The 24,235-nt window shown below is 35.5% G+C and overlaps 1 protein-coding gene across 1 annotated transcript; it reads right to left on the minus strand.

The window, feature by feature from the left end:
- Positions 1-2,157: 2,157 nt before the first annotated feature.
- Positions 2,158-23,525, minus strand: GlcAT-I (Glucuronyltransferase I). The gene is made up of 7 exons (XM_071585809.1): positions 23,178-23,525; positions 22,918-23,024; positions 21,871-21,998; positions 16,996-17,155; positions 15,957-16,091; positions 8,083-8,379; positions 2,158-3,609 (listed from the first exon to the last, which is right to left on the minus strand). Exons 1-7 carry the CDS (start codon positions 23,305-23,307, stop codon positions 3,511-3,513), a joined length of 1,056 nt encoding a protein of 351 aa, XP_071441910.1. The 5' UTR covers positions 23,308-23,525; the 3' UTR covers positions 2,158-3,510.
- Between the last annotated feature and the right edge of the window lie 710 nt (positions 23,526-24,235).

Consider the following 24,235-nt stretch of genomic DNA (forward strand, 5'->3'; position numbering starts at 1 on the left):
ATCCTTACACCTGAATGAAAAATATACCATTGTAGTGGAGAAAAAACAGTTGCATTTTGTGAAATGCATCGCTTCGTCACAATTATGCCTGCGACTTCAACATGGAGTCAGGAATTTTACCAAAAAATATAATAAGGAAGACCAAGCAATTAAGAGACAAATTATTGAAATCAGGCTGCAACACTGCTTTTGAAAATTAAAACTTATTTACATATAATAACTTAATGCTGGGCACGAGTCTCATGACCCCTGCACTAACAACGTTAAGTATGAAATTCTTCCAAAAATAAATCCCGAAAAGAACAAATAATAAGCATTTCTCCATTTTTGGAAGTAAGAGATGCCAAATGAGACCTTATGGATTATATGATATAAACTGATCGGTTAAGTTAGCCATACAGTCATGAAATGAATATACAGCTCTCGTGAAAAGCTTACGGCACAGCCCAATGGATGATTCTGGGACTAGAAGTGTCTCTTTACTAACAGCCAGTTACTGTGGGAGGAAAGGTGATTACTTTCTATCATTGTTCACAACAAGCCAAAGCTTGGTCTTTCTTCGCCAACTTTGACATTCTCCCTGTTCTGCCTCCAACTTGTAAACAGAGCACAGGTGGGAGGGAGCTTTGGTCAGAAGTTGTCCCTGAGAATCTACAAGTAGGTTCTATTAATTGAAAATCTCCCAAGATTGAACATGCAATATTGACCTTGAATAGATAAGGTAAACAAAGCAAAATAAATACCAAATTATTTGAACAAGGCACAAACTATCACTTATTTTTCTTCTAACATACGTATGACATTTGTGCAGTATGACAGTTCAATGGGAAAACCACTTGAACCACTAACCTAGATGGTTCAAGACATAGTGGTCTTCGAAAGATCCTCATTAAATACAGGCTACCGGGTTTCTGAGTACAGAACATTGGCAAACAGCTGGCAATAGATGGAAGGGAAGCAGCCTTCCTACTCCAAAAATATAACTTTTACAAGTAATAAATATTTTGTGAGCTGAACCATGCCCTGTTAAACATACCTTTGAGCTGAAAATTTTGTTAAGTTTGTTGATTAATACTGAGGCTAAGTAGTAATAATAGGTCACATAACAGCTAGAAACAAAATAATTTTAACCATCCTCACAGCTATTACAGACCAAGGAAAATACTTCCAGTAAATAGAAACCATATTCTAACAGAACTAAACACTGTTTAATGACTGTACAAAAATATATAAAGACTCCAATTCTACTATTACCTTTACATTACATTAAATCAGCATAATTTGGGCTGACATATATGGAGGATATACTGTAAGCTCAATTTTCATAAAATTATACAGTATTTTAAAAAAATGTATACATCCAAAAGAAATAATTTTGGCTTGGTTTTCCAAAACCTTTGCCTCCACCATACTGAATAGCATTTCAACATCAATGGCCCTCGTCACATATGGGCATGGAAATTTGTACTCAAATCACTTAGTACCTTGGACTATTTTACATGTGAAAATAAAAGTTAACTAGACTAACACCTGATATTCATGACGGAATCATTTATAGCATAGTTAAATGAACACTATCACATAAAAAATAACTTAAACTAAAATATTTCCCCACTAAGAAGCCAGTCACATTCAACGGTAGAATGAAAATAAAACTCAATCACTATTGGCTGATGAAACTACTTCTCTTGATATTGCAACAGCATTATTCACATTTGCATCACATTTGCACTAAGTCGAGGTGTTTACACAACACATATTCAAACAAATTGTTTATAAAGCTATTCCAGACATCTTCATCCAACACTGAATAAATCGACTTGGTATATTTTCACACAGAGACTTTATTATAAATCTACAAGTTCTGATGCATAGGCAACATCATCAGGTATAAAATCTCATGCATGGCCAAGAAATTTATATATTCTTGCTAGGAGGGGATAAGATACTCACCTCTTTTGGAAGTTTTACTGTCCATCAACAAATTGTATTTGTAAACTCTGTCTTACCCCTCTCCCTGTTAATGATCCTTACCTTTCTACACACTGTCTCTTCCCCTGCCCCATCAGCCACCTCATTGCACTAACCCATCCCTCTACCCCCCCCTCCCTCACGTGGCTACATCCTAACTGATTCTTTTCCCTCCCCCAACCCCTTCCTGCCGCAAAATTCCTTCCATAGCCCACTTCTCTTCCTAGCAAGAATATATAAATTTCCTGGCCATGTATGAGATTTTACACCTGATTATGTCACCTATGCATCAGAACTATGCTAATGCATATTACAATTAAGTTTTTGTGTGAAAAAATACAAGTTAAATTATTCAATGATCATGAATTTTCACAAAATAAAGCCTCAAACACTCAAATTCATCCTCATCTAACTTCAAGCTGTCATTTTCAGGGAAATAGAACACTGTTAAATCACACAGAGCACCAGGAAATGAACCAGACACCCAACTTGAATGTGTGGATTTCACACATGCTATAGAGAGGCCATGATATCAATTGAGCATTACTTTCAAATATCAAACCACAATCAGGTTGCATTGTGTGATTTTGCTCAACATCAAGAAAAGCAGTTTTAAGCACATTCTAAAGACTAACGGTAATAAAGCTTGCATGATGACAGGCCTAATTACATGTCATGACTGCTGATTGACAGACACAATTACTCAAAGCTTGTGATGACCAGGTTTGGATGCCTTTGGTCAACTCCACATACTGACCCAAGCAGTAGGATGATTGATAACTATTATTTTGCAAATTAGCAAAACCGAACTTTTATTAGCAAAACTGAATATTAATTAGCAAACTTGAATGATAGCACAGAGGAAGAAGACCCCCTCCCCCCACTACATTGAATGTGTAAGTTTCTCAAAGCATAGGGTTTAGAGTTGGGGAAGAGTTTGATGCTCACATATCAAAACCACCCTTCAGGTGGATTAGCATGATGGTTGCTCAGGTAAGTGGAAAGGATAGTGACAAAATAATCTCCGGGAAAATTTAGTGCCATTACATGTGAAATATAGCATTAATGTGCATAATTACCATTTAAAATTATATCAGTCAGCACTCAACTGGCCATAATTCATTTTGATCTAATATGAAAGCACAAAACCTGAAGCCTTTTCCAATCAGTATTCATAGATGAATGCTGACTCAAAGCTCACAGTCTCTTTTCATTCAAAATAATTTTTTAAATTATGATCACCTCAAAGGTAAAATTGGCAAGCCAATACTTTATAAAAGCCTTTATAAAATCTGAACTATTAATGATCAGTTAAAATTAAGTACCAGGAGCTGTTCAGTCCTCAATTGTTTGTATAAATAACAAACAAACTGATGAGTTATATCAGCAACGCTTCCAAAAACAGTGAAGTAATTAAACTGATGAAATGAATGTCTCAGAGAGCATTTGTCAGAGCAGAGACATTAATGTGAATCTCAGGAGAGAGAGGTACCATCAATTGGTAAGGAATCACTGCAATAAGAATGTAACTATTGCATTTCAAACTTCCATTCCTAAATCCGATGGTTTTCCTCGTTTTCTTAGGGGTATTTCCTCTCTCAGCTTAGGCGCTTCTGTTCTAGTATGCCATACATATACCTATGGAAGAAAAAAGTTTCTTTATTAGTTTAGCTGAACAGAAATCACAAAATACCAAACAACTTGACATTCCAACAGGCAATCCTGGAGAATTTCATAGGGTTCCATCAAGTACTGATGCCATCATTATGAGGTGTGTCCAACTTCTATACAAATATTAGGACTGGGAGTAGATATAAAGATGTGGTTGAGCTTAAAATATGCTGGCACTCTTCATAAATGTAAGACATATATGGTAGCACTGTATAGGGTACATGGATCATATCGCTCCCACTCGAGTAAGATGGATTTTCAATGCATAAACATCAATCAATCAATACAGCATCATTTTGTGTACAAGAACAGTGTGATCATCCATTTTCTCCACTTGCATTGTTTACCCAAAATACCTATCAACATTCAGCAGCAATCAAGTAAGACATGTACGTAGCAATGGTGCTATTGTGGGTGCAACAGTTCTAAGAAGGCTAAATTTCATCTGGAAACAAAACTAGGAGGTTTCAGCTGCGGACTGATTTTTGAAGGGAGAAAAAGGGACCCAACATAAGTATTTTGGCAGCCATAGGTTTATAGTGCCAATATTGTGAAAAGTGTGTATAATTACAGGTAGATAATTATGAGAAGTATCAAAACGTTCCAGCTTTTGGTGTAGTAGTTTGCCAGAATAAATAGGAGATCTTAGAACATGAACATACCTTGCATTATCTTAAGCAACTTAAATTAACAGTTTGTGGCCATTCACATTATACCACAAACAGTAAATACAAATAATATACAACATTCAAATAAAACACAATAGCTAAGATCACAGAATATCTGTAAGATTGGATTGAAAAATGTGTGGAATTACAAAGTTAATTATTTCATTTCAATATCTGTAAGATTGCTCATTATTAAACACATTAAGTCCTTAAGGATATTGTAATGATGAAATTATACAACCATTCTTTAATTTTAATACTTATTACTCAGCATATTTATGACTTTCAAATATTATTAAATATAATTTCTTGTATTAATGGAGGATATATATTCCCAACACCGTAGAAAGTTATTAAAAGCATGAAATTGTAAAATAATAACATTGTCAAGTATACCACAATGCAGTTGAGCAAAAAAATTACAATAATGGGTTTGCCCTATATAATTATCTTGTGACCATTACTGATCCAGGAATAACAGACGTGATTTCGGGCAAATGAAGAGAGATAACAACAAAGAAAAATATGCTCTACGTAATAAACCATAATGAATAGCTGGCAGAAGCTATTTTTTGATACTTAAATCCTTGTTAATTTCAAAATAATTCTGGAACCAAAAACTGATGGAGGTTGCCAGAGGAATTATTAGTTCATGCAACCTTAATTTTATCAACCACATATTATCAGTCATTCTGTTACATCATATTAGGTAGGTACACACATGAACTATTATTTCTTTCATGCTTTCTATTTCACATTCAAGGGATCACAGATATGACACACTAATGGATTACCCAAAATCAATAACAAATGCAAAATCTTGAATTAGTTCCTCAGATAAATTAATGGAATTTATACAACACCTCAAAGGCTTTATGAGCATATATCCTATGATGATTACTCATCTGCCCCCCTTAATCAGTAAAATGTTTATCTCTTTCCAAATTATGAACAGTTTAATAACCAAGATATCCAACATCCAGAAAATCCAGTATCTCGAAAACATCAGATATGTAGTAGTAGTTTTAGGGGAGGCGACCGACAGCTGCGGTCATTTGTGGCATTAGGGATAGAGAAAGGATGATAGGGCAGAGAAACCCAGAATCGGCATTCCTCTACTATTAACGAAAGACGCAAAGGGGTCTGTAGCTTAGCATTCCATCCGATGGACGGCGTATTCACTCTAAGTGCCCTCCACAAAGCACCTCAAGTAGGGATCAGGATACAGCTGAAAAATATCTGCCATCTCCGGGATTCGAACCTGGGTCCTATAGGTGGGAAGCCTGTACGTTAGCCACTTCACCATCCTGATCCCCAAAAATATCAGAGCCAAAGTATTCTGGATAACCAGTTTTGCCAACATACTGCTTTGAAATGTAGTCATATAAAATACATGTTAATTCTACATCATTCTTTATGAAACAAAATCATGGAGTATTATATTAAGATGATGCAAGGAGCCCCAATATGCTCACTGACGATATTATGCTGGAAGAGATACTGCATGTTGTCTTTAATCAATTTTCAGAGAAGAAAGCCTGCGTGTTCATGCTAATAATGTATCTCATGATATATAAGTATGAATATCTTAAATAAGCTTTCCAATGGAAAAAACCTTTGATGATTGATACACATCACACAAAATGGTTGGCTGAAATCCTTGCTTACCTACTTTTCCTACTATATGCCAACAGCTTCAAGCTAAATTGACTTATCCACACAACTAGCAACTCGGAGGAAAAAATGAAAAACTCAAAAAACATTAAATATTAATTAAACTCTTAAATATTCAAAGATGTAGATATGAGGGAGAGGTGAAAATTTCTCAACCTCACCCAAAGATGGCGTTCCAATCAGCAAAAATATATTACTCCAGCCTGCGTGCATGCGTCATTAGTTTGCAAGACAAGTTACAACTTGATGAATAACTGATCGAAGCACTTTTACACCTGATATCAAGTAGAAAAGTGCTTCAATCAGTTATTCATTATGTTTGAATTCCACTACATCACGCCTGAAGCTACTCAAGTTTCAACTTATTCTCTCAAGTAGTTTGTTTACATGTATTGTTGCAGTATACATCTTTCATGTTTTTTTCTCAAATGGAAAAACTTGAATTTCGTGCAGTCATAAAATTCTTCATTTTGGATGGGTTAAATCCTAAGGAAATTCAACCAAAGTTGACAAAAGTGTACGGGGACTCAGCTCTTTCGATATCAACTGATAAAAAGTGGGCAGCTGAATTTAAATGTGGTCACACATCCCTCTAAGATGATCCACGTTAAGGACGGCCAAAAACAGCAACCACACCGGAAACCATCGAAAAGACACACCATATTCTGTTGGACAATGGGCGAGAGAAGGTGGGTGAGATAGCTAAGGCTATGGGGATATTGGAAGAAAGGGTGCGAAACATTTGGCACAAGGAATTAGGGATGTAAAAGCTCTGCACAAGATGGGTGCTGCATTGGCTGAATGCTGATCAAAAGCAAATTTGCTAATGCTTTTCACAGCAATGTTTGGACCGATTCAAAAGGGAACCAGCCAACTTTGTGCGGCAATTCGTCACCATGGATAAGACAAGGGTTCACCACTACATGCCAGAAATGAAACAGCAGTCGAAGCAGTGGGTGGAAGCTTAGGTGGTTCAGCGCCAAAGAAAGCAAAGTTGATCGCATCTGCCGGAAAGGTCATGGCCAGTGTGTTTTGGGATGCGAAAGGGATCCTGTAAATTGATTGCCTTGAAAAAGGCAGAACAATTACAGGCAAATATTATTCCAACATTCTTGACCAGCTGGATGCCAAAATTGGCATGAAGAAACCTGGCTTGAAGAAGAAGAAAAAAATTATCTTTCAACAGGGCAACCTGCTATCATATGCTCACCAAGGTGCATTGGCCATGGGAAAACTATGGGATTTAGGGTACATTTGCTCGGTCATCCCCATTATTATCCTGATTTAGCCCCCTAAGCCTTCCATCTGTTCCCAAAGTTGAAGTAACTTGTTTCTGGGAAGCGCTTTACATCCAATGAAGAAGTTGAGAGGGAGAGGTAGATGGATATTTTTACAGCCTTCCTGACCCTCACTTCCGAGAAGGAATACTGATGTTGAAGAAATGCTGGTTCAAGGGCGTTGAAGTCAAGGGAAATTATACAAAAAATAAAATCATTTTCTAACTGAAAATCGAAGTCTTTCAGTGTCAGGCCGAGTACTTTTCACCTTACTCTCGTATTTAAACCTAAAAAAACAACCCTATCAAAACTGAATAAATCAAAAACTATGTAGTATTTACTTTAAAGCATTTTAAATTCCACCACATCAAAAGATGGAAAGGAATTTTTAAGGTTTCTTATGAAAAATAGATATTTTGCATACCCATACACCTTTTTGAATTGAAGCTTTTGACAAAAATTTACCAAACATAATAGAAAATTCAGCTTAAAGTTAAGAGCAGCCAAACATAGATCATTGAGGAACTCATAATTTGCACAATCTGTTGAAGTTTTTATTAATAATGGTTATCCCAATTCCTAGGCTGCACATCACATTTTCATATTTCCCTATGCTAATATATGGAGTATTATGCTGTCTTATGGTGAATGAGAGCATAGAAATAATAAATATAACATGCCAACTTATCTCAACTGAACAAATATATGAACAAAACATGCAACCAAAATCCCTCTAGCAATCCAAAATACATTTATAAAATCTGAAACCTCACTTAGTAACTTGCCAATACACTTGAGATAGAATACATCAGATAAATTACCCTGGTACAATTTGATGCACGAGGTTCCAAATCCTTGACAGAAGGAATTAGCTGTCGGAGTAATTCAGACTCCTGAAACCCCCCAGGGACTTCTAGGGAGAATTCACTTCTTGACTTCTCCAACAGAAGTTTAATATTGATAGCGAAACCAGCCATGTCCACAGGGAAGGGTCGCTCAGGTTTCCATGCACTGTTGAATCCTCTAACATGGCCTTCATTGTCTAGGATGGGTTTTTCTACCATCAGTCCACCAACCAATCCTACGGGCCAAACACTGACACCCTTTGTGTATCGCATCTGCCAATAGGAAAGAAAGGAATGTAATTACTCAATTATTCTGTAAAGAAATGTCATTAATTTGCCTTTGTATGAATAAATTAACATATACTGAAACAACATGCCATCAACAAAAGAAACATGACATCCATAAAAATAGGCATAACCTCTTAAGGATTATGATGAAACTCCTACATATATGCACAATTATTCTCTATTTAAATTGTAATATAATAATTAATATTAATTTTAAATAGGTAACATCAACAAGTATTATTTCTACGTTTATCTCAAACAAAATTAAATTACTTAGTTATGTACTTTCTCAGTCCAGACAAGGTATTTCAAAAGTAGTAACCTTATCAAAACAAAATGCACTCATGCAGTATACCATGGTAACCCATTAGATTCTTCACAAACTAGATAATGATATGCAACATGAAATGGAATGTGAGCCCCTAGTTTCAAATATGTCAATACCAATGCATTGTTAAATCATGAATATAACTAAATGACCCAACTTAAATACTTAAGAAATGAATTTTTCAAAAAGGAGTGCCTAGGTAATGATGTTTGTAAAGCGTCTATCCAATATTGATTTTTATGAAATCTAACCGATATTTTGGTCAACTAGGTGACCATCAACAGGAGTAAGAATTTGACGAAGGGGAAGACAAAGGAATAAAGTTCTGCATATAGTCAAACCAACTCTCAGAATCAGCTCGGAACACTTGGCCTTAAGTAGAACTTCATTGCTGTGGTCTTCCCCAGCATCAAAATCTCACTCCCATTAATGGTCACCCAGTTGACTGAAATATTGTTATAGGGTACATAACAATCAATATTGGCTATGGGATTGGCACCTTACACAATTAACAGACAACAGCTCACACCCTCTTTGCAGGTCATCATAGTCAACATTTGAAAGGCATATGGTATTTTGTATATTGTTATGGCAAACATTGTACAGCATTTTTTAAGCATAGAAACCCAATGAAAAAGAAAGGATTTTTTCAACTTCAGATTAAATTAATATCCATTATTAATTTTAACAATATTATATTATGATGTCTTGCACAAGAGACAGCAATTTTATACAAAAAATATTTACAGGTATGAAACCCAGATTTTAATTTCTCCCAATCTTCACTCAATTTTTTTTCCTTTCTGCCCCAATAACTTTACGGTTTGCTACTCGATTCCACCAGCTCTCTGTGAATTACCAGTAACACAGTAATCAACCCGAAGGTCGCTTTGTTAGGTGATAGTAGAATTCACCCACTACTAAGCCCAACAATGAGTAAAATTCATGCACCAATGCCTTTTCCTCTGCCGTTTATGGTTTCCTGGAAAGATTTGGTATCCAAAAAATCACACCACTTAGGTGAAGCTGAGGTTGCTCAGAGAGGCTGGCCTGGGAATCAAACCCGCACCCTTTGGTCAGTAGTCCAACACTCTACCCCTGGACTTCCGAGACCCACTCTCTGTGTATATCTACGTTTTCTAGTTTCATGGGTGGTCTAATAATAATATAGTAGACCATTATTAAACATAGGTTATTATTATAGCACTAAAAATTCAAAAACAAGTTATGTTACAAAAGGGAAAATATTTCTTTATTACATGAATTGAACTGTTGTGTTGAGACTTGATAAATTATGAATAATTCAATTTTTTGGTAGCCTATCATTTTGAGGTAGGTTTTTGGGTAGTCACAGACTTAACACTCCTACATTTCTTTACCTTGCCTGAAAAGACACAACCTGACACTCCACACTACAATAAACTGCTCTTTAATTCCACACACATTAAATCTCCCATCATTCTGTTTGACATTCCAACCCTAATTCTCCCACTACCTTGCTAGCCTAACATTCTTCCCTCTATCACAATATTTAGCATTGAATCCCCAATCAAATCACTCTGCATCCATCTTTCTAGCAGCCTGGGCATTCATATTACAGATTCTCATTCCCAACATTTTCCCGGGGAGCATTCTAACCCTTTTCCCAATTTTTTTCCTCATTTTTATGGAATGTTATCAGGCATTTTTTTGTAAAAAAAACAACACCTTACTGCTACAAAAGTCACCGACATCACTGAAATCGGTCTGACTATAGTTTTGGTTTTGGCCTGATAACTTATAGAAAACATTAAAATGATAGTAATGATGTCAAATTTAAACTTTGTAATTCAACATAAAATAAATTTTCGTGCAACCTAGGTTTCACTGCTGTGCAGCAGCATCAGGCAAAGAAATTTCATCCATACAGGTGTATATGTATACGCAGTCTGTGCAATAAATGCACAAACTGGTGCAATCTGGCAGCTATGACGTGGACAATAGCCCCGCTTACTAGCGGCGTTAGTTACCTGAGACCCAATGAGCCATCTGTGCTTGGCGGATCATCGAGCTGTGCATATGGTGCCAATTATGTTACTTTCTGTTGTCCTTGTTTTTAATTTTTGTCTAAAACAGAAATTGATGAGATCACGGAGCAACAAATCAACATCAAGTTTTTGGTGAAGTGCAGTAAAAGTTATCAAGAAATTACTGCAATGTTGACACCTGTTCGCGGTGATAATGCCCTAAAGAAAACATCTGTTTTCAAGTGGATTAGGTATTTTAAAGATGGCCATGGATGATACAAGTCCGGGACAACCTTCAACCATCTGTGTTGACGACAGCATTGATCGTGTGTGGTCCCTTATCCTTACCGACCGTCGAAAAACTGTTCGAATGATAGCTGATGAACTGAATTTAGGAAAATCAACAGTGCGCACAATTTTAACCGACCATGATGGATGGATCCTTCACCATGGCAATGCACCTGCACATATAGGATTGATTGCTTGCTAGTCTCTGGCAAAAAATTCAATCACCATCCTTGATCATCCTCCTTATTTGCCAGATCTCACCCCCTGCGACTTTTTCCTACTCCCAAAATGCAAAAATGTGATGAGAGGACATCACTAGGAAGTCGTGGACACAATAAAGCAAGAAACAACGAGAAAACTAAAAAGCCTAATAGCCGAGGACTTCCAAGCGTTCTTTGATCATTGGAAAAGAAGATGGAATAACCGCATAGCAATGAATGGAGAGTACTTTGAAGGGGACAAAATCGATGTAGACTAAATTTTGCAAAATAAAGTTTTTATGGCCTCAGTTTACATAGTTATTGGACAGCGTAGTATAGTGGCTGTGGGAGTGGGTCAGTAACCGGTAGAGTAATGGGTTAAGGGTTAATGAAGGGGTATAACAACATCCTTGACAGTCTGAGTTTGCCGGATGGGTTGCTTCAAACGAGACCCATGAATTTTGCCACCTTGAGGAGAGGGCAATGCAAAGTAAACACAATTTCATCCACATATGGATTATTTCTTCCACAGTTTTTGAGAATTTTCCACCGCTCAAGATTGTCCAGCATAGCACCTATGCATAAAAGTGTAGAATCTGAGGGTTGAAATCACTGGTATGTTGGTGTTCTAGTAGGTGTTTGGTGAAAAGAGAAGTTGAACTGTTCCTCTTAAAGTAAGACTTATGCTCCTAAATCCTTTCTTTAAACTTTCTTCCAGACAGCAATTCGTACACCCAACTTTTGTCGAGTTTTTCAACTTTGTCTTTTGTAAAGCATAAGATGTTCTGCAATTCACGTTAATTGTAAAATGCAATTCTGAATTGTAGGGAATGTATTCTCAAATTAAGGGAAATATCACCCAGGTATGGTAATATCCTCCACTGTACTTTTTGGTCTCTATAAATGCCATAGATTTGACTGGTAGCTTCTGTTCAATGTTTTACTATACAGTCTATTTATCAGATCTACCGGATAGCCCTTACTGATGACAATATGCTTGATTATTATGGGCTCTCGTCCCCAATTTTCTGTTGACATCAGTATGGTTAACATTCTAAAAAGGAGTGTATGAAAAGCTACATACTTCTGTGACACTTGATGTCTGGAGGACGCATGAATGGTTAGGTCTGTCAATGTATCCTTCTTGAAGATGCTAAACTGAAGACAACTCTCAATCCGCAAACTCTTTAAATCAAGAAAGTTAAGGAGGCCTCTTCCTCCATTTCCATTGTGAACTGGATGACTAGGTTCCCTTGATTTAAGGCTTCGATGAACAATGCTAACTGTCTTACAGTGCCACTTCACACAATAAAAATATCATCCACATAGCAGAAACACTTAAACATTCAGTTTAGCCCTTCCATGTCAGAAGAAAATAGTTCCCGTTCAAATTTGTCCACAAAGACCTCGACCAGCAATTAAGAGCCTAAGGCCAGCCCACTCAGTAATTATTAAATTTTGTTGCTGATTTTGAAATAATTTTTAGACACATTAACTTCCATTAACAAACACAGTTCTGAAATCATCGGATCTTTCCTTCCTGCTGCTTCTGCTAGCACTAATGCTTCTTTCTAAGGAGCACTTGTAAATAAATTCCTTACATCAAGGAATTTATTTACAAGTGTTACTTATAAAGGAGCACTTATAAATACCACTACGGTGCACTTCATTGGGAGGGGTACCCACACCAGCTTACTGGCTAAGTCACAAGAGTTTTTTCACCCCATATTTTAGGAAAAAATCCGAATATGCCTAGAACAAGGAATTCCTTTTCTTTACTAACAAACTGATCTGTCAACTAAAAGAATAATATTCTCATTGTGAATTTACAATTGCTACACCACATTCCAAATTCATATATTTAATTCCCAACTTTTCAATAAAATTTGGCCATTTTCTTCACTTTTCCCCAAATTTCTGAAGGAATAAATTTATTTCTATATAGAATGTCCCATTCCAAAGAAACTGCGGGAGATGCCGCAACAGTAACTTTTAACGGAGTCATCCGCTAATGTGCATTTCAATGCAACAATTTCAGAGTGCAAAAATCATTCGCCTTGACTGGGATTCGAACCCAGATCCCTCAATATCCGGTCGAGTGCTTTAGCCACTTAAGCTACCGAGGCGTCCTATTAAACTCTGAAATTTTGGGGCTTTTAAAGGAACAAGATGTTTCAGAGTTTAATAGGATGCCTCGGTAGCTTAAGTGGCTAAAGCACTCGACCGGATATTGAGGGATCTGGGTTCGAATCCCAGTCAAGGCGAATGATTTTTACACTCTGAAATTGTTGCATTAGAATGTCCCAAATTTCACAACTGAGTGGCCATCATGACACACACTGCATAATGCAATTGGCAAAATGAGAACCTAAGGAAGGTGCACATGAAAATCTACATTTAAGTTAACAAGATACATGTTTTAAATCAGTCAAAAACATTGATCATTGGTTCACTGTATCAAGGTTTCATTTTGTTCAAACAGAAATGAAGCATGGTTTCTCAGAATTTGATATGTATTACTACTAGTCATCCATTTTTATTGAAGAAAAACAAAAATGCAAAAAATATCAATGTACTATATTTCAAATAAAATGAAAGATAACCATGGGAAAAAATATTGTAACTTTTCCTTCCTCTCCTAAGCCAAAGTGGAAATTGACTACAAAAGAATATCCACCACAAATAATACTTACCACAAATTATATGAAATAAAGTCATACCGCCGCATAATATGGAAAATGATAATAATGTTATAATGTTAAAAAATTAAGAATGCAAGAGCACTTTTACAAATTGTATGGCAGACAACATTAAAAAAATCAAACTAGAAGAAATTATTCAGTTTGATTCTTGCAATAATTATGTCCCAAAGACAAGTGAGTTGAATCTTTAGACAGGGTATCATGGATTTGTTGAAGCAGAGTCTGGCTACATGCAAATCACAATAAGCCCCTCCCACCCCTGCAACCACAAAACTGATTCATTACAACATGAGATTCACTGCAACTCAGTCAATACATTGAAACAAGGCTTCAATCTATTAATGGCCAGATTTTTTGGGTAATGTACTCACCTGCTAACAAGTTAGAAGAGACTAATTGAAACTCCAGAGGTAGACATGCTACCAGGTATGTCAAATGAGAAAAAATAAATATCTGCAACTACATCTTATTCAGAGTTCAATATGCACGATCAAGGTCAAAAACTTTCTGAGTTAGGATTACAGAATGAGTTCATAAGAAGAAAGGTGAGAGCATCTCAAAAAAGGGATATCTTAAGCAGCAAATACAAAAATATGAAGAGCAAATAGGAAAAGTTTCAGGAATTCATGGATTGTAGTAGAGATGATTAGGGAGATAAATTGGAGAAGAATGAACGAATGTAAACAGACTTGGGCAGAGAAAGGTGCAAAGAGATAAATAGTAAAATAAGGTGAGAAAATAATGCAGTGCAAAAAACATGGAAGAAACAGAGTAAGGATTTAGAGAATGTACAGAGAAAGAGTGAACTGTTTGCATTGTGAAAGAAGGAAAGAAAGAATAAAGAAAACCAGTGCACACCATTAAAGATATGGCAGGTAAATCATTAACAACCCAGAAAAGATTCAGGAGAGATGGGAAGGGCATATAAAGGAGCTAGCTACATGGTAAAGGTGTTAGGTCAGCTAGTTCAGTAATAGAGTAAATGAAAATAGGTTAGGTTTAATTAAAATTAATTTCAAGGTAGAAAACACAATAAAGAAATAAATTCAAATGAGGCTACAATTATCAACAAACATATTCATAGAATCACTCAAAGGTTTAGGAAAATAAGGAAGAATAGCATTTATATGGAAGGATTTAGGGTGGAAGCCATTGCTATCTCATTATTAACTTCAGCAAAATGAATGGAATAAGGATGTAAAGAAAAGATTAATGAACACTTTGATATGAAGCTAGTTTTAGTGGCAGATACTTAATCATTGAAACTAGAGTACAGTGATAGATTTGAGGTTTTTGAGTGTGGGAGTGGAGATTAATAGAAAAAGTAAAATGGATAGAAAGGAAAACAAATGAGAAAGTACTAGGCCTGGTAAAGGAGGAGAGAGGATTGCTAGGATAAAATCAAAGGAGGTTGTAAAGTGGATTCAGGGCTATTGATGAGCAATGGTTTGTTGAAGACTTGATACAGGGTAGGGTTTTAGGCATGCAAGGACTGGAGGGAAAAAGAATAGGCAAGTTGGATGGAATCAAGGGAGAAAGAAAAAATGAGGAATTGAAAAATGGTTTGTTGTAGTTTAGGTTGTCATATTGTCATGTTAGATGAGGCAGTTAGCACTGGTAAGTCAACGTGTTCTGTTCTGACCTGCAAACATCAGGCTTGCTAGCACAAAGGCAAGTCACAAGGTAAAATTGGTTAAAAAGCCAGACTACTGATCTTGATTTCCAGGTGGATTATTAAAATATGAAGGATTATAGTACCAAAAATTCAAATAACACTGGATTAACATGATGTGAGAGCAACCAAGAAATTGAAAAAAGGCACGTAAAAACTTGGGGCAAATGCATAGACGTGCATAGGCAAATGTTTTAGGCAAAATATTTTGCCTGTTAGCGCAAGGAAAAATTCCAAGAGGGGTTAATTTAACTTACAGTTGATAAGAAAGAGACATTCAGATATTTACAATTTAATAGTACAAAATTTGAATGGAATTTGAAAAGAGTTAGCATGTAGAAACCAATTTAAAAATGAGATAATTACCTCTTCAAATATCTCCAGGCCGTAAGTATTATCGTCATCAGCAAAATATAAGACTCCATTTTCCACATTATCTCGAATCCACCTGAGTGCTGCATTCCTTTGTAGTACACCTCTAGGCTTCTTCCAATTTGGTTCCTTTAAAATGGATATAAGATTATTCAAGAGTTAAATATCCATTAAATACATTTTTACCAACCTCTTTAAATTAAATAAAGTCACATAAATAAAAATCTTATCTGTACAATCATAAAACTCTAAAGCATACACAACAGTACACTTTCTACTTATCTAAACAATCAATAACAATTATAACACCTATTCCTTTTTGTGTCATGATGGCCACTTTTTTTAAGTTCATTTTTGGGACATGCAAATCATACATGCTTATGATGCTTTTTTAACCTAATAGTAAATATTCTATTGTTCCCGGCTCACCTTTGTGGAAATTCATGTTAATTAAATGATAAATTCAATGTATTGTATTCTTCATTCAATTAACCTAATAGTATTTAAACACCACTTGAATCTTAATTTTTTCCATTTTCACAAATCACTACACAGGAACAAGAGAGAGGCATCCAGACCACTGATATCATCCCACAGCACTGACGCATTACGTGTTTACTCATACCAGAGAGCCTATTACAACGCAGGAGACATTGAGCTAGCCCGGAAATCTGGTAGAGGTTTCGAGAACCTTTCAAACTACCCTCATACGTACTAACAAATTGAGGGCACTAATTTCAGTTATCAATTATGAAATTTAAGGGCAAAAGTAGATGGTAAGAACTTTCACAAGGCTACTGAAGATTTTTTTGAATTTTCTTCAAGTTCTGAATTAAAATTTATATTTTGTCTAAATTTTTTCCTCTTTGGTTTCCCACCTTAAGAAGATATTTGATACGTGCCATAGGTTGAAGATCAATTTGAATGGTTTGAGCTCATTCCAATGTTAGCATTCTGTGGGAATGCACAGGTTAAATATAGCTTAAACTGTCCAGGCCAGAAGCAGAAAATTTGGAAAAAGAATGTTAGCTACCTTTTCTTTCAATTTCCAGTCTTTTGGTGTTGGTTCCACAAGATGTACATACTTCAGTCCAGATCTTGATAATAATCTGCTCACCAAATCAGTATGCTGATCAGCATCTTCAACCACCACCCAGTGAAAATTTGGCACCAGGAGAAATGTGTGGGAAAGCCTAAAGTTAGAAAGTAATGAAAAATAATTCACTACGAGTACTTAGAGAATATCTGAAAAGAAAAAGAAAAGTCCTTTATTTCACCTAAAATGGCTGTCATTAAAAGGGTGATTATATTTCCAGCCAGGGGATGAAAAATTTCTTGAAACAATATTGTAAATAAATATTTGGATTCATGCTCATCATAGCACATTGCTTTCTAATAGACAGTGAGCTCAGACCAAAGAATTTTCCTAGTTGATAAATCAGATAATTTGGAGTCTCACCAACAAACAAAAATACCATTATAGAGGATGTGGAGCTATTGGCTGTTAAAGAAATAATCTCAAGGAAGAACATCCTAAGGCCAATAAAAATAATTACAAAGAACTCCTATACCGGTATTTCGGTCACCAGGTGACCATCAACGGGGAGAAAATCAAATGGGAACTTGAACTTGGAGGAAGAATGTGCACCAGGCACTGTCCAAAGTCAAGTGAAAAATACCATTATATAACATACTTGTAATCACCTAGGTCACCTATTAATCATCATATATTAATGGTTCAAACAAAAAAGATGATGACTAGGAAACCCTTTTTTGCATATAATAACCAAGGTATTCTACAAAAAATTCACCTCCTTTATCATAGACCTAGTATGTCTTGCTTTTGGGAGATATAATATGCCTTACATGCGAGTCTTATCATCATCAAATTGTAATTAAAATCTGATCTATTCAAAAAAATTAATTCTTGCAGATTGATCACATTCCTAGGGGATCAATTCAATGCAAGCCATGTTGATAGCAGCTAAATATGGCAATCCATGAGAGATAAAAAAGACTCCCAATCATATACTGACTACTGCCACACTTAGGTTCAGTTCCAAAACATGCTTCACGGCGATGATGCAAGCCTCCAATTCAAGCACGAAAGAGGGGAAACAATTGAGAAGGTAATGCAGTGAGCCAAAGGGGAAGGAGGAAATGGGAAAGATTGAAATGGACAGAAATAATGGGATGTTATTAAGCATTTAACATTGAAGTATTTTTTTCATCAATAATTGGTTTAAAAGTGACAAATGAGTATGACTGAATGGGTTTTATATTATTTCTATGGATAAATCAGCTAGGACCACCCTTGGAAAAACGAAATGCGTGGGGGAGCAATGAAACCTCTGAGAATAAAATTCATCAAATTAACTCTTCATGAAGGTAGATGATAAGCCAAAACACCACCAGCTTAATGAATCAACTAATTAGACAAAAAAATGTGCACATAGCTGATCTCAAAACAAAAAGCGATCATATTTGGCCCCTTTGGCCTTCTAGTGGAAACACACAGACAGTTGGTAATTGTGTATACTTTGAGAGGCATTTTGTTTTTAAATGAAAAGCGTGTCATGCAAGACATCTGCAGGAGTTTAATCACTGTAGTAAATATGCTTTTTGGAGGGAGAAAACATTTCACCAGCTTGCTGATAACAAACATGTGCACATCTGCTTTAGATTTTCCACGAGGTGAGTCACTGGAATCAATCAGAGAATAGAATATCTAAGTCGGACTTCTTCATAATTATTTTTAACATTTATTTCTGTTACCACACCATTTCCCACTAATTCCCTATATTTCCCATGAAGACCATACAGTGCCACAAACCATGCCTCTACAGGAGATGCACCAATGCACAATATAGCCTGTGGGTCATACCAAATGCTGGAAAGAAAGGAAACCAATGTCATCAATTACCTCATTCATTAGTTAGAGCCATTCTTTATAAATTTTTTCAGCTCCTACTATAATACTAAGTTGAAATTTGACTAGAAACTATATACAAACCTTAAGGTTTATTTTGGAAAGCACACATTCATAACATTCCATACTCTTTTATGAAAAATTACACATTACTGAACAATATACATCAAGGGTTTGTTAGCCTACATATAGATCACAAAGCCATGAAATAGAGGTGGAAATGAGAATTATGCCTCCAGACAAATCTTGATAAAATAAAGTGCTGCCATTTTATGGTCACTAAAAATGTGTGGTAAACCAAATACCAACCGGCACCTACATACTGACTGCAGGACTGTCACATGTTTAATAGCTAAGAATAAGGTAAGCTTCATCTTCATTCATAAAGAGTAAGAAAAAAAAATTGCTATTCCCCAAAAAGTAAATTTTCTTCCCTACTCTTAAAGCAGTTTCACTAAGTAATACCATCCAGAATTGCATTCATCCATAAAAACTAACCTTCCAGTCAATTGCTGTAGAAGTGGTAGGATTCATTGACAATTTCAATGGTTGACTACAGTAGAATCGTGATTAACTAGCTGACATAGAGTAAGAGGTTAGCAGTTTCATTAAAGAAAAGGTATGCTTTCAGTAAAGCTTACACCAAAAATGTTTATCTCCAAATTGGTAACTTAATTATTAGGAGTATATTATACTCAATAAACATTAGTTCTTCAACAAATATGTAACTTTTCATAAATACTGCACATTATTTTCAGCAATCAACATTTTACTTAAAATAATAATTCAAAACAGAGGAGAGTAAAATTATATATGCAACTAAAAAACATTGAGTTTTTATCCATTATTAAAATAGAAAGAAAGGCTTCACTTCCACGAAGTGAAGCCTGAAACAATAGAATATATTGAGTTTTTAGACAAAATGAATTGAATACTTTAACAAATGAATTAAGGAATTAGGGGAATTAAAGGAGGTATAAAGTATGCAGAGCTAAACAATAAGTCATGGTAATATGTAGCATGGGGTTTAAGAACTTCTTGTGTCATGTTGGTTAAGGATTATATGCACAGTAGCGAGTTATGCCAGGGTCCATCAATCGATCAATCAATTAATTAATTTTGCCTAAGGATTTGTCGTAAAAAAATGGGACACGTCAAAGAATATTATACACTTGCACATTATAGTTGCAGATATTCATTGACTGAGTAGAACATATGCTTTCACAGATATTCACAAAGTTTTTTTTCAAATAGTGACATTTTATTGAGATTCCTCACATTGTCAGGTAATTTATGATAAAGAATGACGCCCATATTTTTGGCCAAAGTGCTGCATTTTTAGTTCTTAAAAATGATTAGTCCAGGTTTTTACAGGCTCTGGTATTGTAAGTATGATAATTTTCATTGCTGTGCATTGCACATTATTCGAACAGCCCTTTTTTTATTTTAAATATTGTACTGGCTTCTGGTGAGGAACCCCAGAAAATGACACTGCACATTATATGTGCAAATAAATAAACTTACTACACAGCTGTTAGGACATAATTACTGATGGTGTGCCTGATCACTCTGATGAGAAAACAAATGGAGATTAAATGAAGAACACAATGTATTTTTCCACTGTTCTTTATTTACTTACAACTAGTTTCAACGCTTAGGCATCATCATCAGGTACCTGATGATAACGCCTAAGCATTGAAACTATTAGTACCAAAATAAAGAACAGGTGAAAAATACGGTGTGTTCATTTAATGAACATGAATTTCCACAAAGTTGAGCCATAAACTATTGAATACAAACAAATGGAGTTTAATTTATAAAGTAACCTGTTAATATGATTATCCCAAGATAATTTACTATTTCAATGCCCAGGAAGCAAGAACTGACATATTGTGGAATCAATTTCTCATCAATATTGATAGTGGCGTTAGTTTTTGGCTTATTTTTGTTAGAAAAGTATACTAAGCTAAGTGATTTATCCACATTGAGTGTGAGGCCGTTTTCTTAGCATCACTGATCTAGCAGAAGGGTAGCATAGCTTGAATAAGACAGCAGGTCAATTATATCATCAAAAACCTATCCTACACCGACTACTGCTAATAAAATATAGTAATCACAATCAACACACACATATGAATTGTTTCAGGGGATAACCTTCATGGCTACCTGGATATTTAAATGTCAACTTGTGACTCTGTTTGTGTACCCTTAAACTAGAAAAATTAAGTAGAAATCTGGATATTAGGTACTCGGCAAACTGCTAGGCTCCACTAGTAATGGCAACAAAACCCAAAGGGATGCTTTTGGCTCACCTGTGCACCCATTGAAACATTAGGAGCACCCAGAAGCTCTACTGGGTTCCTTATCTCACAATTCCTAAGAACACAGTGAAATTTAAATTGAACTTTGTTGTAGAGTTATTGGGTGCTTCATATAGTTTAGAATTTGGTGCTGACGGTTAGAGAAATGTAAAACTTATGAAAGCTCGAGATTTATCACCACTCCTCTGAAATCATCAAAACTATGAAAACCTATGCATCAAGATTTTCACAGTTGCCAGTAAGATGGCAATAAAGATATGTAGAATTAGTTGTATTATTTTTTAAATAGTTTGAGATTTTCTTTTTGGGTCTCCAAATGCCTGTAGTTGGCCATATTAATAAGAAAAGAAATCATTTCAAAGAGAAGTCATGAACCAAGTAATGAACAGCAAAGTTCCAGACCTTTGCATGGGTGAAGCTCCTGGAATACACATGGGTTTGACTTATTCAGACTGTGGAATGAATCAGATATTTTACTGTGATTCCTGTCCCTTATCTCTAATCTTCTCCAAAATCATTGAAAAAATACTCTAAATAGTGTGCACAATTCTACAAAAGATCCTACCTATCATATGTGTGACTGCAAAAAAAAATAATGTTGTGATCTTTCTAAGCGATTTCAAACATATACAATAAAATGGTAGTTTCTATACAATACCTTGTAAGTTCAGCTTTCTGTACAGGTCGAGAATACGTTGGGGTGACAGCATATATGGTAGGTAGGTCTTGCGTACTACTTTCTTTTAACAGACCACACTTTCCCAAGTGAGTTTTAAGAATAGCAAGCTGAAAGTACAATTACTTAAATTAAAATCTACAGTTGACAAACATGAGGGAATAGTATAGGCTTAAGTTAAGAGAGGCTTACAATTTTTATTTTATTGTTCTGATGGTCAGGCACGTGACATAGAACATGGTCATAAATATATACTGAAAAATTAAGAACAATACAGGAAAATACAAGAATACAATCTTGTATGAGCTCCAGCAGTAAATCCAAAATAAAATTTATTAAAACACTGAAACACTACAAATACACCCTATCATGAAATACAGCTGTAAATAAAAAATTATCACTCATAAATTCAGGCAAACTGTAATAACACTCGAGTAATACCAGCTTCTTAAGGCGAGTTCAAAACATATTTACTTTGGCTTTGTGGCTTATATTAGTCGTTAAATTTGGTCAAAATATGGGAGGGTGAGTGACCGGCATATTTCTTAGATACAACACAAACTGCTACATTACATGTATACTCTTCTCCAACGAGTGAATTAACCATGTGCAGAGGAGTTAGGCATAAATGAACTTGGATTCTTTTCTACAAGTAACGCATAATACAAAAGATAGACGATAGTGTCATTATTTTTAATTCAAGTAACAGCGGCCTTCCAGAAGTTCTAATGGCTACGTATGGCATAGCTTTAAAAGCCCTTTTTTTTCATGGAAAAGGTCTTTGCCGCAGCAGTGTTGCTCCAAAATATCACACCACACAAATTGGAATGGATTTTGGCAGCTTTACTTATATGATGGAGACCCTAAGGAGACACCATTAAAAAACAAATGGAATGGATAATGGAAATCTATTACGCTACGCTATACCATATATCTCAAATAACTACTTATAAAAAGCGAATTTTGGTATGTATACTATTATTGTCCATAGCCATTAACTCATACGGACCTCGCACCACAATTAATTACCTCAGATTTAAGTAATCCAATTTCATTTCGTAGTGACTCCTCTTCGGGAGTAGACAATGATTGAGGATTTACGGGCAAGCTTCGGGGCGATTCACTCGATACACTTCCTGAAATTATACGGATGATGTTAAAGTTGACATCAAATCAGCTATTTATTCATATAGAGTACATGGCGTTGGTAATGAATGAAAACCTTGCTCAGCACATAAGTTAGAAGCACACAAAACATTTAGAATTATCATGCGGAAATTGGCAGTTACCATTGAATATAGTGAGCCACATTAAAACGAGTAACACAAGGACTGTCAAAATTATCGGCTTCCTCTTCATTTTAACTTCACTTTTAAATTTTAAATAGTAATTAGAGGCATTTTTTTCCGCAAGGACCATTGCTGTCCAACATTTAAACTTGACACAATTTGAGGCAAGTTTGGCTGGTCCTCACAATGCTGCAAGAGAATGATGTAAGCAGTGAAAGTCCGAAGACCATACTGACTTTGGCCATGAAGAGCTTGACATCACTGTCATCACTTCTTCAAAGTAATATCCCAGCATTAGTTAGTCATTTAAGATTCGAACATGCTACCCTGGAAACCAAACATGTCATAAATAAACAATACACAAACGGGAAATGTTTGCATTGACTGTCGTAATGCGTTCTGTTGCGTTTTTTCATCCTCCTCCCTAGGGCGGTGGTAAATAAACCTAAGAAATCATTCCGATGAAGGAATGTTCGAACATGTCATTGGTTTTTTAACCTCATTGGCTTTCATTTTTATGATACTTCAATTTGTACGTAGTATTCTGTTTCTGCATGTAGTGCTATATGTGCTTCGAGGTAGCTATGTTTGTATTAGCTTGCTTTGGGGTTTCTTCTCAACTAATAATTATGTGGCAACCGATCAATAGTTAATTATACTTTAGAAGAAAAATAACCATTCAAATGAGAGTACGAGCATTAAAATTAGTTTAATTTCACTAGCATCTCGTTGAATTTCATTCCTTTATGAATAGCCGTTTGTAGTATTTCCCTCACAGGACGAGGGTCCCGATTATTTCATTCACGATCACACTATGTGTATTCGGAATTTAGTTTGGAAAATATATTTGGCAATGAGAAATCACTTTATTTCTTGTTTTATTGTTTGGGATGAGCAATAATTTATGTTGGTACCTTTTTTACCTTGTCTTTACGGTGTTCTCCCATATCATTGTTTTATTTTCAAATATATTATATCATACATACTTTCACTAACCCTTGGAATGCTTCCAACAATGAAATATTTTGCCTTCTTGGGATATTTATACTTAACTCCGA

The sequence above is a fragment of the Hetaerina americana genome, unplaced genomic scaffold, assembly GCF_022747635.1.
Source record: "Hetaerina americana unplaced genomic scaffold, ioHetAmer1.1.p SCAF_2, whole genome shotgun sequence".
NCBI classification, from domain to species: Eukaryota; Metazoa; Arthropoda; class Insecta; order Odonata; family Calopterygidae; genus Hetaerina; species Hetaerina americana.